The sequence below is a fragment of the Lipotes vexillifer genome, unplaced genomic scaffold (assembly GCF_000442215.2).
Source record: "Lipotes vexillifer unplaced genomic scaffold, Lipotes_vexillifer_v1.1 scaffold308, whole genome shotgun sequence".
NCBI classification, from domain to species: domain Eukaryota; kingdom Metazoa; phylum Chordata; class Mammalia; order Artiodactyla; family Lipotidae; genus Lipotes; species Lipotes vexillifer.
This window is the reverse complement of record NW_006792985.1, coordinates 863853-879342: the sequence shown is the minus strand read 5'-3', so window position 1 is coordinate 879342 and position 15490 is coordinate 863853. Positions and strand designations below refer to the sequence as shown.

The 15490-nt window shown below is 50.8% G+C and overlaps 1 protein-coding gene across 2 annotated transcripts in view; it reads left to right on the top strand.

Moving 5' to 3' along the window:
* MSRA (methionine sulfoxide reductase A) overlaps window positions 1–14358 on the top strand; it is a 386217-nt gene extending 371859 nt beyond the window's left edge. Inside the window, exon 6 of one of the 2 annotated variants that reach the window (XM_007466143.1) lies at window positions 13597–14358. In XM_007466143.1, the coding sequence (XP_007466205.1) occupies window positions 13597–13761 (165 nt within the window). In that variant the 3' untranslated portion in view covers window positions 13762–14358. The remainder of the gene's footprint in view (window positions 1–13596) is intronic. The other variant, XM_007466144.1, reaches the window with a different exon arrangement.
* Window positions 14359–15490: the final 1132 nt, after the last annotated feature.

Genomic DNA, 15490 nt, shown 5'->3' with positions numbered 1-15490 from the left:
CTCTCAAACGTTGCTGGCAGGCATGCAGAACGCTCCGGAACTTTCTTATAAAGTTCCTTGTACATTTGTCACATGCCCCAGCAGTCCCACTCCTAGGGTTTTGCCTAAGAGAATTAAGACTTAGTTCAGGCAAACCCGATACCTGAATGTTCAGAGCAGCTTTATTCATAACAGCCCCAAACTGGAAACAACCCAGATGTCCTTCAGTTGATGAAAGGATGGCCAGACCGCAGTATGTATATACCTGAGAAAGCCCTGCTCTCTCACCTCTGGCTGACCTCAAAGCCCTGCACAGGTAGGGGAATTCCCTGGCAGTCCAGTGGTTAGGACTTGGTGCTTTCACTTCCGGGGGGCCTGGGTCAGGGTCAGGGTTAGGGTTATGGCTAGGCCCAGGTTCAGTCCCTGATCAGTGAACTAAGATCCCACAAGCCCTGCCATGCAGCCAAAAAAAAAAAAAAAAAGGCGGGGGGCTTCCCTGGTGGCGCAGTGGTTGAGAGTCCGCCTGCCGATGCAGGGCACACGGGTTCGTGCCCCGGTCCGGGAGGATCCCACATGCTGCGGAGCAGCTGGGCCCGTGAGCCATGGCCGCTGAGCCTGCGCGTCCGGAGCCTGTGCTCCGCAGCGGGAGAGGCCACAACAGTGAGAGGTCCGCGTACCACAAAAAAACCCAAAAACAAACAAACAAAAAATGCCCCGCACAAGTAAAGAGAGAGAGAAAAGGCAGAGTTAAAAACCACTGTAGCATTGAAGCTGTGTTTGCTCCAACACACAGAGGGCCAAAGGGTAGAAGTCTTGTTGCTTCCCGACAGGTAAGGAACCGTGTGCCCAGTCATTAGCTGACCAAGCAGAGATACCAGTGACACACATGGAAGGGAGCACACACTTTACAGAACTAGTCCGAGAAGTCAGTGAACAAATGAACAGCAGCAACAGCAACAAACCGAGGGGGAGGGTAGTCTGATTTTCAGTTACCACTGTATTATTTAAGAGGCCCAGTTTTCAAGAAGAAATTATGGGACAAACAAAGAAACATGAAAGTAAGACTTACTAGACAAAGACTTTAAACCAGCTATTGTAAATACACTCAAAGAACTGAAGGGAACCATGACTAAAGAATGAAAGGAAAGAAAATATGAGAACACCGCTCACCAAATAAAGAATATCAATAAGGAGAGAGAAATTATATTAAAAAAGAGAACTAAATAGCAATTGCAGAATTAAATATAACTAAATAGAAAGTCAAAGGTACAATAACTTAAGCAGAAACAAAATCACTGAAGGTGCTGAGCTGGTGGAAGAAAGAACAAAGTTAGGTTAATTGGAATCAGAATTGTCCAGTCTGAGCTGTGGAAATGATAAAAAAAAAAATAGTCACAACTCTGAGACTATTCTAAAAATCACTGAGGTGTCAACTTCAAAAGGCTGAACTTTATGGTATGTGGACTATATCTCAATAAAATAGTTATCTGAAAAAAAGAAGCACAGTTTAGAAAAGGCCCTGGAACACATGGCTCAGAGAGACAACATGGGTAACAGAAAGGTGACCTCCTAGTTTAATCCTCTCGTTTTACAGTTGGGGAAACGGAGGCCCAGACCCAGACAGGTGAAACAAGGTGCCCAGTGCTTGAGGTGTAATCGACAGGAACTGTTTACCCATTTTACAGTTATGGTGACCAGCCAGCCCAACTGACCCCAGACTCTCCTAGTTTTAACACTGACAGCCCCGCATCCTGAGAAGCCCCTGGTCCTGGGCAAATCAGCCTAGTTGGCTGCACTGTCTGCAGTTCACACTGGGACAAATATTCTTTCCTGTGGCTCTGAATCCCTGAAATTCATATGTAAATGAGAGACGGTGGTACTCAGAAAAGTTCCTTTGCCTTGCTGAACTCAATGTTCTAAACTTAAGCAGCTGGCATTTTGCTTTAAGTTCTTTTCTATTCAACCTTTCAGAATGAAGGATCTTTCCTTTTAAAGAAATCTACATTTCATCCACAAGGTGACAGCCAGTGTCCTTGGCTTCCTTGAAAAGTGACAAGTGGATTCTTTTGTAAACTAAACGCTAAGGATATAACAGAAACAGAGGTTGTCGTTAATTGATTTCAGATATGAAAAAGCAGATTATAACCCCTTAGAGATCTATTCAGAGGAGAGTGGGAGAGGGAGAGAGATCCATTTCCTGTCAAACTAAAAGCCATGAAAGGAAAACTTGTATAGGAAAAGTCACTTGAATTCCGTTTCAAAACCAGCAGACCTCAAAGGCAGGGGAAACCAGCGGTCCTTGAACACGTTATTGATGTTGGTCACCTCGTGGCTGGAGGAGACGCTGCAGAAGCCAGAGCAAATGGGCAGTGGCACGATTCAGCCACACAGCTCTGCGCCTCTCCCCCTGGCCTGCAGCTGGAGCGCCCAGCTCAGCCTCCCTCCTCCCTCCTTTCCAGGCCAGGGCTGCCACCCAGCCCAGCCTGACATGGGGCTCCTCCTTTCAACGCACTCAGTAGAAAGTGAGGAAGGACCCAGTTCCTCTTGCCCCCAGGAAATGGTGCTTGGAATTTATAAGGTATGGGGAGGTGAAGGATGACAACTAAGTCGTATCGTCCCCACCTTGGCTCAGCTTGCCTTAAAGCCGTGGCCACGGCCAAGCAGATGAAACTGAGAGGCATCGGCCAGCTTTGCCTGGGTTCAAGAGCTTCCTCTAATCCTGTAGGGTGTTTCCACGTGTCCCTGTGATCGCAGGGCAGTGGATGCACAGAAAGTGTGTAGCTTGGTTACCTTAAATGAGAGCAAACAGAAAAACAGGCCATAAACTTGATGCCTCCAAAGGCCTCTCCCCCCATCTGCTTTCATCTCTTCCTGCTGTTCAGCTGAGCCCCTTTCAGCTTTCCCCAGCTCCCCATCCAGGCCCTTCAGCACCCCTTGAATATGCCTCATGACCCCCTCCCGCCATGTACTTGGAGCAGACCCGCCTCTGCACTCCCCAGCCTGTGGGCGTGGCTCCCATTTTGCCACATGTCAGCCATCACTCCGCACTCTCAGGCCATCCCATACTCATCATGTGACCCGACTCCCTGCCTAAACCATAATCTCCTTGAACACAGGGAACTTTTCTTCCTCAGTCCGGCCCCACAAGCACCTGCTACGTACATAGTAGGCACTTAGGGTGTGATTGCTCGCATGCCCATCATTATTCCTGCTTTAGAGATTGTCTTATTCACCTCTCTGTCCCTAATGTCTAGCACAGTACATGGCGCCTAGCAAATGCCCCACCGTGATTGCTGAAATTAGTTAATTAAGTCAAATTGGAGAGTTAAAAAAAAACTTATTTGCGGGGAAGTTGCACGACTGGCTTGCGTGAGCAGTGCCTGCCTTCCCGGATCTTTCGGCATCACACCCCGAACCAGGGAAAACCAGGGTCTGTAACAGAGGAAATAAAGTATTCCGTTCGGGGACTTGCTGCAGATTGTCACCGCCTCGCAGCAGGGCCAGCTGGGAGCGATGCTGCTGCTGTGGCAGAGGGGAAAGTACGAAGCTCATGCTGGTGCCGGACAGTTTCTTCCCAGGAAGAACGTCAGTCCCTTCCTCTCACATCCTGGTGATCAGAGGGAGGCAGAGGGTGATCAGATACGGGCAACCTGACATCAAGAGGGAGGGCAAGGGATGTTGGTGACCGTGAGCGCAGTCTTCCATGCTTGTCTGCTAGAGCACAGTTTCTCAAATCCATGCACATGGATCGCCTGGAGACGGTTTTAAAACTCAGATCCTGATTCAGTAGGTCCGGGAAGGGGGCCAGATTTTGCATTTCTAACAAGCTGCTGGTCTATCGTCCACACTCTGAGGACCAGGGGGAAAGCTTTGAATCCTTACTGGCCACACCGAACTCCTTCCCTGTCCCCTTCTCTGCAGAGATAGAACTCGGCTCGTAGCTCTGTCATTTTGTGCTGCAAACCAAGAAAAACCTCTGCCAGTCAGCAGACACTTGTGGCTTACCTCACAGGCAAGGGGGACACAGAGGAATAAATAATGAAAGTCATTAAGAGCTCAACACAACTGCAGAGTCTGGGGAAGGACAGAGCACAAGGATGCTGCAGCTGTTCTCAGAAGCCAGAATCCTTCCATCCAGAGGCCACCATTTGCATAAGCAGGTTTGGTAAATGGACCAAATTGGACCTAATTGTGTCACCTCTCTGTCTACTGTGCCTCCCATGATTTCACGGAGCTGGGAAGGGTCAGTGCAGCTCTGACTGGGCCTCATAAAAGCTTCAGCCCCATCGAGCACCCTCCTTGTCCGTGTCACGTCTCTTTCCCAGGATCTCCTGCTCGCCCTTGCAAGTGCTGACGGCCACTGAGGGGTTGCAGGGGGCGGTGCCCATGGGTCCAGAGCTTCGAGCTCCTGTTGTCCCAGGGTCCTCCCTGGTACAGGAGGCGGGCAGCCTGGCCACCTCCTCCTTGCGGCTGAAGCTGAACCCCTGTGGGCAGTGGCACACCTGCTCCCCACGCCACCGCAGTTGCATGGTGCTGAGCTGCCAACACACGTGCCTCTGCTCAGCTCAGAAGAGATGCTGTTTTTTCTTTCGAGTGGTTTTATTTAAAAGCCATGCCAGTCATTTTATATCCTTTCTCCGAAGTTTTGATTGATGGCAATCTGGTCAGCCAGAAGCTGCCAGTGGAATAAAACTGCTGACTTGGGCATCGGCATTGGCTGAGCTTATTAAACCTGCACGGGTGTGTGTGGGGTGTGTGTATGTGTGTGTGTGTGTGTGTGTGTGTGTGTGTGTGTGTGTGTGTGTGTGCGCGCGCGCGCACACGCGCAGGATGGAAACATAGCACGGGATTCGATGGAGTTAGATCTGGAACGAACTGAAGGGCCCTCAGTTCAGAAGGGCAAAGTAGGAACCAAGGAGGGGCTGTGCCTGTATATGCTCCCTGCTGCCACTAGAGGGCAGAGTGCAGGCCAGCATCGGGGTCTCTTGGGTCCTGCCGGGAGCCTTTTCCTCTAAAGGAGAGCTGGTGGGCCTGCGGGGCAGCAGTCTCAGGTTGATCTGTTAAAAGCCAAACCAAACCCTAATTTCCTGTGGGCTCAGTATCATAAACTGGATTTCAGTTCTAGGACACTAAGTTCTTACCATTAAAATATCTTTAAGAAATGATCATGAAATAAAATGAAACACGCTTACACTTTACAAATAATTACATAAAAACCTGACACTTAAGGTAAGGCTAATTTCTTTTGGTGGGTGGAGGAGACGGGGTTTGCTTGGATCAGACTTAGTGAGGCTTTAAAAAATATGCATCTGATGAGGTTTGAACTCATCAGGTACCTTCTCCCTTCCTGGTGACTTTCTCATTGTCAACAGAGCCATTTCTCATTGGGCCTTCAAACTGTCGTGAAAATGCTCATTGCCCATCGGACGTGCCGCCGGCACGTTCCAGCGCCCTAAGAAGGTGGGGGGGGGGGGGATGGGCAGTTGCCGTGATGACTTTTTGTGTCCAAAGGTTCTGAATACGGGGCCCATGGGTGGACTCCAAAGGGTCATAGGATACTTTGAAATTATAAGCAAATATTTGATCGTGAGTTTATGTGAGAAGAATGTCCACAGTGTTTATCAGATCCTCGAGGGAATCCATGACCCGCCCCCCCCCCAAGATGTTAAGATCCACTATCATAAATTGGGGTTTCTTTTTTATGATGATATATTTTCTAAAAAGAGAAGGTGTCCATAGGTCACTCCATCTAACATGGGGGTTGAATGTATATCACTTGGCATTCTCATGTGCACTTGTATTCACATACGTGTGAGGACACACATGCAAATGTGTACATACATCCTCGCCCACACACGTGTGTACACACACACGTGCCAGTGTCTCTAGAGCCACCCCCTCACCCATCCCTATCCTACTCTGTAGAATTCCAGCTCAAGGTTCCTGGTGGGTTCATACTGACCTTCTATACCTCAGACACGTGTGTGGCAGGACAGGGCACACTCAGCTCCCTGGGGTCTCACCCATCCTGTATTTCCAAATTCCAGGGACAGCATGTATGTGGGAAGGAGCATGAAATCCAGAGCCAGACAGGTCTGGATTCTTATCCCAGACCCACCACTAACTCTCCAGGCACATGAATTTGAGCATGATTCTTTTTTTTTTTTTTTTTAACATCTTTATTGGGGTATAATTGCTTTACAATGGTGTGTTAGTTTCTGCTTTATAACAGAGTGAATCAGTTATACATATACATATGTTCCCATATCTCTTCCCTCTTTGTCTCCCTCCCTCCCACCCTCCCTATCCCACCCCTCCAGACAGCCACTGATGACCCAGCAATCCCACTGCTAGGTATATACCCTGAGGAAACCAGAATTCAGAAGGAGTCATGTACCAAAATGTTCATTGCAGCCCTATTTACAATAGCCCGGAGATGGAAACAACCTAAGTGCCCATCGTTGGATGAATGGATAAAGAAGATGTGGCACATATATACAATGGAATATCACTCAGCCATAAAAAGAAACAAAATTGAGCTATTTGTAATGAGGTGGATGGACCTAGAGTCTGTCATACAGAGTGAAGTAAGTCAGAAAGAGAAAGACAAATACTGTATGCTAACACATATGTATGGAATTTAAGAAAAAAAAAAAAAATGTCACGAAGAACCTAGGGGCAAGACGGGAATAAAGACACAGACCTACTGGAGAACAGACTTGAGGATATGGGGAGGGGGAAGGGTGAGGTGCGATAGGGCGAGAGAGAGACATGGACATATATATACTAACAAACGTAAGGTAGATAGCCAGTGGGAAGCAGCCGCATGGCACAGGGAAACCGGCTCGGTTCTTTGTGATTCTTAATCTCTTTGAGTTTCCTTGTGGGTGGAGTCAGAATAACTATTCCCCCACCCCTACAGGATTCCTAGCGTGATGAAATGAGAAAATGAAAGACAGGGCGTCCTAAGCTTGCGTCTGCCCCTTTGGAGGGCCCTGCAAGCCCCTCCTCTGACATCCATCAGAAAATCGATGTGGAGCCTAGCATTTAACATGCAAACTCTGCTTTCCTGACACTTGAAGTAGGTCTTCTGCCATCTTTTGGAATCAGGTGATACTTGGAAAGTTTGTGGAATTCAGTATTTGGTGGTGGGGGGGGCGGGGGCATTTATCCCTCTGAGTGGATGGGAGGCAGGCAATGCCAGCTCTCTATCAGGGGGCCTTAGAGGAGCTCTCTGATCGGCCCTCCATCTTTACAATGCAGTCATTGATAGGTGGCATCAGTTGAGGTGGGACAAGATAAAGAATAACCGAACCACATGTTTGCAGCAAGTCTTTTTACTGTTGAACTCCTTTTGCACTTCTTTGGAGGAGATTAATGTCAAAACAGGAGGCAACTGATAAAAACAATCCAGGAAGGATCTGTGTAACTGTCATGGGGTGGGCTTGTCCTGCAGCAAACAGTGTTATTTGACAGCTAAAAAAAAGCAATGAGAAGCAACCCAGTGTCCATTGATGGATGAAGGGGTAAACAAAATGTGATGCATACATACAACGGAATACTATGCAGCCTTGAAAAGGAAGGAAATTCTGACACAGGCTACAACATGGATAAACCTCAAGGACATTATGCTGAGTGAAAGAAGCCAGTCACAAAAGGACAAACACTGTAGGATTCCATTTATGAGTACCTAAAATAGTCAGATTTACAGAGACAGAAAGTAAAATGGTGGGTATGAGGGACGGTGGGGAGGGAGGAATGGGGAGTTGTTATTTAATGGGGACAGAGTTTTAGTTTTGCAAGATAAAAAGTTCTGGAGACTAGTCACGCAGCAATGTGAATGTACAAAACACTACTGAACTGTACACCTGAAAATGGTTAAGATGGAGAATTTGAAGTTATGTGTATTTTCCCACAATTTTAAAGAAAGTCAGTGAGGTGACCAAGAAATATGTCACATGTTTTGAGGTCCAGGGATGTGAGCAGGGTGGGGAGAGTATGATCCAAGTATAAGTGTCTAGGTCTCTTGGATACTTTGAAATAGTGACCTGTCCCTCTCTAAGGGGAGGGTAGCTCCTTCATCTGGCCACAGTGGTCTTGTAGCAGTGCTGGAAATAGTCAGGAGACAGGTTCTCGTTCTGTCATTGATGAGTGGCTCTGGACAAGCCCCCTCTCTGCCTGTGCTTTGGTGTCCTCCGCTGAGAAATTAGAGGATAATTCTCCCCTCTTCAGTCAGTGAAAGCCTCGCACGGACTACAGTGCGTGCGGAAGCCCTTTGGAGACACTGCAGCTCAGGACGAACACAAGGACTTGGGATTGAGGTTGCTTCTCTGCCTTGATACACTTCTCGCCCCACCTGTTGATGCTCCAGCACGGCCTGCACTGCTGTGGCCTCCAGGCAACATTCAGAGTCTGTCGTTTCCATGCAATACGCTTTGTATCCCTGGGCACCTGGAGAATCTCAGCGACGCTAACAGTGAGCTTGTTAGCGGGTTGCAGTAAGCGGAAAGGTCACGTGTTCATTAATTTTATTAAAAGAAAGGCTTCCTGCTGGCAGCCCTGGAAGGGTGGGTTGGGCCCAGGACACTCCCGCTGGCAGAACATCTGTAAGGGAACGGCCTGGCCACCTCCTCCACAGGCTGGGGCTGGAGACACCGCTTGGGAGCTGGGAGCTCTGCCCCAGCTTATTGACCCCCCACCTCTTTTTCCTGCTCCACAGAGATGGGCTGTGCAGCTGTAGAATTAGGGCGTGCCCGCGGGTGGAGATGGAGGCCTGCCTACGGAGGGCAAGATGGTGGGCTCCTTTCCCCCAGGGTGGGCACTGATGGGAAAGTAGGTCAGGACTACCACGTAGTCAGAATGTGCCACGATGCTCTGCGCCGTCTTGGACTCTCATCATAGCACACTGAGGGAAGTATTGTGCCCATTTTACAGATAGAAAAGCTGCTTCCGGGAAGAAAATGATAAGAGAATAAAGGCATAGGAGGCTTCCTGGGGCATCTAAGAAAAGGGTGAGGTAAGAGTCTGTGAGAAAAGCATCTGATCAGTTCCACTAGGTGCCCCTCCCACAAGAGATCCTGAACCAGGTGTCACACTGATGTGCGTTATTTCACGTTAGACCCCACTTACTTCCTTCTTAAAAATCAGCAAAATAAAAATAAAAATAAAAAATGCAAGAAACAAGGAGCTCTAGATAACTGTTTTGGCGTCAACAAGAGTGGAAGGTAGAAAAATGACGGCTGGGTGTAGGGGGCAGTTAGGCCCAGTAGCTCTTCCTCGGGGGCTGGTTCTGGTGAGGAAACAAGCAGAGCAAGCGGATGTGCAGGACTGCCTTTCTGAGTGGCAGTGGGTGAACAGCCCTGGAGCCTGGAGTGACGAAGGATGAGTTGAGCCTGGGGGTTGACCAGCGAGAGAGGGTGTTTCCTGGAGGCATCTGACGGGGGTTTGAGCCGTCCAGGGAGGGGTCACTTTGACCTCACGCTCTGCACTCCGTTTCAAAGGTGGCTCTGGAGAATCTGAAGGAAGAGCACAGAGTCTCCTTGGGCGACGTCAGCCCTGTCTGGAGGCAGCGCCCACTAGCCTGGGGTCCCCCAGGGATTCATCCTGAGAGGTTGGCTGTGCTTGAGGCCAGAGCGTTTGCTGCAGCTGCTTTCTACTCTTTATCTGCCATGATTTTCCTATGGGCAGCCCACTCTCATGGGTACAGCTTCCTTTTTATAAGATACCAGGAACCTCTGTGGGTGATGTGATTCATCATTTCTATAATCAGGAATGGCCTGTCATCGGTGTGGTCCCTGTCGTGGACGATGGGGGAGGCCACACGTGTTCTAGCTCTCCCGACACTCCCTTCCCTCCCACGAGAGTGGGCAGGTGAGCGCGAATGATGCGAGAGGATCGGGGTAGCCGTCCATCTGCCCTAATTCATGAAGGAAAAGTAAGTTACAAACAACGACATAGCCGGTATCAGTCACAAATTACTTATGACAGCCCCAGTAACTGACTGGGGACCTGGCGTACGGAGATGCTATAGGAGAAGGGTCTGGAGACTGAGGTGCACCCGTCAGCACCAGCACAGCTTGGGCATGAGGCCAGACGGACCACTGGACTTTGGGGGCCAGAGGGACCATCTATAACCCGGTCTTCATCGCCCACCACCCCTATCACCTCAGTCACCCCCGCCCCCGAAGAGTGAAAGGGCTTTTTCAGGAGCTGCAGGTGATGCTGAGGCCATCCTTCTGTGGAAGATGATTGGCCCTCTCTCCACGGACACGGCCGCTGCAACGCATGGTCTAAAGAGTAAGCCCGCCCTGGGAAGCTGGCCGAGAGTCTGTGACAAGGAAAGTGACAGATAGACTCAGCTTCCTGGTCCCCAAGCTCCTCCTCGCTGCCCCTTCCCAGGTCCCCAAGGAGGTGCTTTGGCTTGAGGCAGCAGCAGGGACCCAGGTGGAAACCCGAAGGTTAAGAGGAGCGCCAAGAGATCCCCAACACTCGTTCGCTCATTTCTTATATTGATACATTAAGCGCCGAGATGAGGTAGAGAAACAAGACAGTCCATACTGTCAAGGAGCGTGCGGTCCAGCACGTGTAATGCCAGAGGGGAGTGGAAGTGGATAATTGCGATGCGATGTCTCAAGCGCCATAAGGGGTGGCAGTGTCGTGGGAGCCTAGAAGATGGAGTAACTTCAGCCCTAATGAATCAGGAAAGGTTTTATACAGGTGGGGACATTTGACCTGGGTCCTGAGAGGTGGGTAGGAGTTCGTGCCATAGAGAAGAGGGAACATTCTAAGGAGGTCGTGTGCAAGGGAATGGAATGTTCAGGAAATATGTAGGGGTCAACACGACCCAAGAAAATAGTACACAGAGAGGGAAAGGAAAGAGCTAGAGAACGGGGAGGGAGTGAGGCTGAAGAGGGAAGGGGGAATGGCCGGCAGGTTCTCCCAGGGATCAGGGTTTAAGGAGGAGCTATTGCCAGCAGCCGGCTGGCCCAGCAGCTCTAGGGGGTGTGTGTGTGTCCGTCCGGATGCAAGTGAGGAAGCAGAGGGCCGGGGCTCTGGGAGGGAGGGAAGTAGAGACAAGAGAGGGTTTTGGTTTTCCCACTTCCTCTGTTGTACATCTAGTTTCTTTTGGGCGCTTTTGTCCCCTTTCCCCAGTTTCAGGGCGAGGTTGAGGACAGCCCCGTGCTAAGTGAGGCCTCAGCCTGGACGCTGCTGGCCCAGTGCACGGGGGCGACGTCCACCGCAGAGCAGACGTGGCCAGAATGTCCCAGCCTAATGGGAGGTGCAAGAGGGCAGCGTGTGGGTCTGTCTCCTGCGGGTTTTCATCGCTTTTTATTCTCGGTTTTTCCTGCCATCTTGTGGTGGAGCCTGGTACTGCACGCCCCCTCCCCACACCTCCCTTCGCGCTGCTCCCGGAAGGATGCTGCCCTGGGGTGGTCGTGGGCAGGGGTAGCTCGGAGCTGGCGTGAGAGGGGGAGGGTAGCAAGGTAATAGCGCCCACTGGCACCGGCCTCCCTGCCTTGGGGAAAAGAAGCTTCTGGAGATGGCGGCTGCGGCCTGCAGGGCCTCGGGAAGGCCGTCCCTGTTTGTACCAGGAGGATGGCCATTTGTGAGGAAGACAGATGCGGGCAGGCGGGAGGGCGGCGAGTGGGGAGGAGGCCCGCGCAGAGGACTAGCCGGGAGGTCACTCCCGACTCAAAGTCTGCCCAGACAGTTAACCAGTCCCGGGTCCTCGTGCTCACGCAGGTTCTGGTTCCTGAAAACATTCCTGGCACTAAATGCCACGTTCGTCGCGGTTCGTCACAGAAACAGAAAGTGTTGGAGATATTTTAAGCGGGGCGGGTTTCACAAAGGGAATTTGGTACTTCCAGAATCATTTGAAAGGCTGGTGGAGTGAAGGTCAGGGAACAGCACCTCTGGGTTTCAGGATGCCAAGAAGTTACAGAAGTGTCTAGAAATCATTGCGATGGCTTCGATTGCCCGCAGCACAGGGGTCAGAGCCCCAGGTCTGCTCTCTGCCAGTGCTCGTGCCCATCCCCACAGCTGCACCTGGCCGATAACAGCTTCTCCTTGGATTTACCCGCCAGCTGTCACATGCCCTTCTCCCATCGGTGGGATCTCAACCGGGGCGCGGCAGGCGGTGGGATGGCGGAAATGCAGTTTCCCAGCTTGCAGCCAGTGCAATAGCAGGGCGAGCCGAGGATGTCAGGGGCCAAGGCGCAGTATCGGACACAGACTTTTAAATATGGACGATAATAATAGCGTCAATACTTTTTTCAGACGGCTGCCGTGAGGCTGAAGTTAACCCAGAGCGTGGCATGTGGTAAAGCCTCGATAATCGCTCGTTTACACAAAACTGCCAGAACTGAAGTCAGAATGGCTCGCCGTTCTCCTTTCTAACCCTTGTAAGGAAACTGGCCGCCTCTGAACTGCGGGGTCCAGCCCGCCCGCCTTAGTCAGGATCCTTCCTTGACCCGTCCTGGGTCTGCCTGGCGTCAGGTCCGCAGTCAACCTCATTCCGGCTGAGGGCTGGGCGGACATTTAGGAGGAAGGTGAAGGTTCTCAGCGAAAATCAGGGACTCGTGCTGAGTATTAAATTGGATGCCCTGTGCTGTGCCAGTTTGAGGGCGTCATCTTAAATGGACCAACGACGGTCAGAGCCTGGTCAGTTCCATCATGAAAACACAAGTTGGGGCTCGGCCGCGCACCCCTGTCCAAAATGGCATCAGTGAACCTGGGTCGAGTCTCTGCTGCCTTGCGCTCAGCCTGTACCAGGAAAGAAATAGGGCACAGCTGAAATCCGGAAGGGCAAGGAAACGGGCTAAGATCCACGGGGAGCAACGACTAGTTCTTTATCCGGCTCCTGCCCCAGATAGCTCCGCTCTCCTGCCCCACTGGCGTTTACATGTGCTCCTTGCCTGGCGGCAGGTGCCAGCAGGCCTTAAACTGGGCCACAGAGGGCGGTGAGGAACCGACCGGGCCCTCAGGCCACGTCCTCCCCTGCCCTCACTCCCCAGAGGCTCCAGCCTGGAGCGGCAGAGCCCGGACCCCAGGTGGCCCCTGCCCTCCAGGCATCCTGGCAGGGTCCCTGCTGCCCAGAGCCACAGCCGGCGAGGGGGTCCTCTGTCCAGCCTGTGAGGGGGCAGAGGGGTCGGCACTGGGTGCTGCTGCAGCCTCCCCGCCCCCTCCTGCCCTGCCATCCCCTCTCACCGCAGCCAGGCGCGAATCCCCTCAGGGACCCCAGCCTCCCCAGGGCAGCCGGGGAGCCACACGGCCCTGCTGCTTCCCCTGGAAACAGGGTGGCTTCACACAGACCCACAGGGCCCAAACCAGGGCTCCCGACACCCACGGGGGCAGAGGTGGTGTAGAGGGTAGAGCATATCTTACAGTCAGGACCAAACCCAATCAAACCCAACCCGGATTTCAGACCCCAGCGCCCTGGGGCACATGAAGGCAGATGATTGCCCAGGATAACCCAGCAGGCAAGTGGCCGAGCCCGGGCCCCAAGGACCACTGTGCACCCCCAGCCACGTTGTCTGCCCCTCCCATCCTCACCTCCTGGCCCTCCTCCTTCCCAGGATCCCTGCGCTTCGGGTCCTGATGGCGCCTTTCCCTCCACAGGTTCTGTCAGAGCACGGCTTTGGCCTGATCACCACCGACATCCGGGAGGGACAGACTTTCTACTACGCAGAGGATTACCACCAGCAGTACCTGAGCAAGATCCCCAACGGGTACTGCGGCCTCGGGGGCACCGGAGTGTCCTGCCCGCTGGGTATTCAAAAGTAAAAAGTAATCTCTCCCCACATGTTCAGCCCTTGAGGTCACAGCAAAAATGCTTCCAACAAATCGGGCAATTCTTTTGTGGTTCATTCACATCAGGTGCTTTTTGAAGTGCACACAGGCATTCACAAAAGTCTGGTTTATTGAGGTATAATTTGCATGAAGTGCAGTGGCAAGCTGATAGCATGTAATTTATCTTCTAATAAGTTATGGTGCGGGGAGAGCTGTGAAATGTTTTGGATCATTTGGTGTCTGCATGAGAATAATGAATAATCAGTGTTCGCCCTTCTTGTGCCTGGGTGCCTGCCACGTCTGCTAGGGAACCAAGCTGGGAGATTGTCAGAGGGGATAGGGCATCCTTTATCTGTGCCCTGTCCCACCCCACAAGCCCTCCTGCCCTCCAGTGCCTTAAAATTTGCAAACATTTATAGCCACAATGAATCATTCACTGAAATACTTTGCCCAGCTGATCCTATACGTGTGTAAAGGGCTTTCTCTCTCTCTTCGGCCCTCCTCGTGGCAGAGAAAAGATGTGAGTGAGCTTGATGACTTTTAACGCTTTGCTCACAGCTATGAGAAATGCTTGTCCTAATAAAAGTCTACAGTCTAATAATACAAAGTGTTTGATATCTCATCTGTCTTTCACTTGTTTAGGTAGGATATTTCTGAGTATTGTAAGATAAATTTTAGAGCTCTCAAAGAGCTTGCGAGGGAAAAGGTCTTAAGAATCATTTTCCCCCAAACAGGAAATCTGATCGAAATCTTTAGAAAACAGGTACACCTCTAGCTTCTTGCAACTTTAGTAATAATAGCTGTTTTCAGCATGCCTATTACACCCGTCACATCAGGGGCTATTCTAGAGAGCAGACACATGGAATCCCTGCCCTTAAGAGTCTTTATATTCAAGACCAGGGGTGGGGGGAGTACACAGTAAACAGGTAAACACATGAATAAGTAAGATAATTGCTGGTCCTGAGAAATGATAGGAAGATGGTGAATAGGGCAAGATGTTAAGTTGTGTCTGGGTGCTATGGAATTGTGTTCAGAACTGTGTTCGCCACGCTGGTCAGGGGAGGTGGTGAAGCGGTGAGGTCTGTAAGGTGGTGACACGTTAAGTTAAGAACTGAATGATCTGAATGATGCAAAGGAGAAATGGCCACACGAGTTGGGAGAGGAGAGCGGAGCTCTGGGGGCAGGAGATGGACTAAGAAATGAGACATGGTTCCCCCTGGATATAGCCCATTTCTTTCTTTTCCCTCTTGGAGTTCTGTTGTGCCCTGAACACCTCAAGAATACTTAAGTGGAGTAGCTATCCCTAAGCACTGTCAGCATCCCCACTGTGGTTGCTTGAAGGAAAAGCTTTCCAAATACAAGGACCAGGAAGTATAAACGGCCCAAGACGGAGGGGATTTTGCGGTGTTTGAGAAACAGAAAGGCCAGTGGGGCTGGAATAGTGTGAATGAGGAAGGTATTGGGGAAAAGTATCTCAGAGAGATAGGAAGAGCCAGACCATGCAGAGTCTTCTAAGGACGTGTTCATAGGATTAAACATTTTTATTCTAATTTATCCCTCCCCCACCCCCTTTCCCTTTGGTAACCGTTAAGTTTGTTCTTTAAGTCTGTGAGTCTGTTTCTGTTTTGTAAATAAGTTCATTTGTGTCATATTTTAGATTCCACATATAAGTGATGTCATATGGTATTTGTCTTTCTCTTTCTGACTTACTTCACTTAGTATG